This window comes from Pygoscelis adeliae, unplaced genomic scaffold, assembly GCF_000699105.1.
Source record: "Pygoscelis adeliae isolate BGI_AS28 unplaced genomic scaffold, ASM69910v1 Scaffold484, whole genome shotgun sequence".
NCBI classification, from domain to species: domain Eukaryota; kingdom Metazoa; phylum Chordata; class Aves; order Sphenisciformes; family Spheniscidae; genus Pygoscelis; species Pygoscelis adeliae.
This window is the reverse complement of record NW_008824550.1, coordinates 32,794-33,801: the sequence shown is the minus strand read 5'-3', so window position 1 is coordinate 33,801 and position 1,008 is coordinate 32,794. Positions and strand designations below refer to the sequence as shown.

Below are 1,008 nucleotides of genomic sequence, written 5' to 3'. Positions count from 1 at the left end.
AAGAACCGGCCCCCACCCCCCAGTGCAGGGGGACAGGAGTAGGGGGTGGCCCCACGGGGTCTGCAGGTGGGACAGCATCTCTTACCAACAGCCAAGCCTGGGTCACTGTTCATGGTCTGCACAATCTCCATGCCCTGTGAGGGACAGCTGGGTGAGATGTGTCCCCAGCAGCCCCTGGGACCTCCCAGTCCCGCTCTGCTCCCACCTCTGCAGCGCAGTCCCCAGAAACTCGGGGGGCAGCACCCACACCTGGTTGAGGACGACCCAGTTGGGATCGATCTGGGCATCCCCCTCGGGGTCAAGGATGACGGTCTGGTAGGCGCGGAAGTCAGTCAGTGTCACCTCGGCACTCTCAGGGCACACATCCAGCTGGTCCACCACCGTGTCGTTGTCAAAGTCCTCCTCACACACGTCACCCACACCGTTCCCTGGGGACATGCACCCCGGTCAGGGCCAGGCTGAGCCCAGGCGGCTCTGCCTCCTCCCACCCGCCCCGCGCTCACCGTCCGAGTCCTTCTGGTTGGGGTTGGGGATGAGGCGGCAGTTGTCTGGGCCAGGCGCCGTGTAGTCAGGGATGCCATCGTTGTCGTCGTCATTATCACAGTCATCCCCCAGCCCATCATTGTCCGAGTCCAGCTGGGAGCTGTTGGGGATCTCAGCGCAGTTGTCCTTGGTGTCCTGATGCCCATCCCCATCGCTGGGAGCAAGAACGAGGTCAGAGCAGCGCCACAAACCGGGGTCCCAGCACCACATCCCAGCACCCTTGCCAACCCCAAAAACCCCGTCGTCCCCCTTCCCCAGGCCCCTGAGCCAGGAACCCAGCTCTGCCCCCAGGGACGGGACGGGGAGGTGACCCTGCAGCAGCACGGTCCCCACCTGTCCTCGTTGGTGTCACAGATGTCTCCTACCAGGTCGCTGTCCATATCTGTCTGGAGGAGACCAGAGCCCTAGTTCAGCGGACACCCCAGGGCGAGGGGGCCCAGCCGTGCTGCAGGAGGACCAGCCCCG

At 64.8% G+C, this 1,008-nt stretch overlaps 1 protein-coding gene across 1 annotated transcript in view; it reads right to left on the bottom strand.

Moving 5' to 3' along the window:
- The window catches only part of THBS3 (thrombospondin 3), a gene marked incomplete at its 5' end in the record, with an annotated part of 16,678 nt that overhangs the window by 5,525 nt on the left and 10,145 nt on the right, over nucleotides 1–1,008 (bottom strand). The window contains 4 exons of the mRNA XM_009321904.1: nucleotides 90–134; nucleotides 250–428; nucleotides 504–697; nucleotides 877–929. Coding sequence (XP_009320179.1) covers nucleotides 90–134; nucleotides 250–428; nucleotides 504–697; nucleotides 877–929 — 471 coding nt within the window. The remainder of the gene's footprint in view (nucleotides 1–89; nucleotides 135–249; nucleotides 429–503; nucleotides 698–876; nucleotides 930–1,008) is intronic.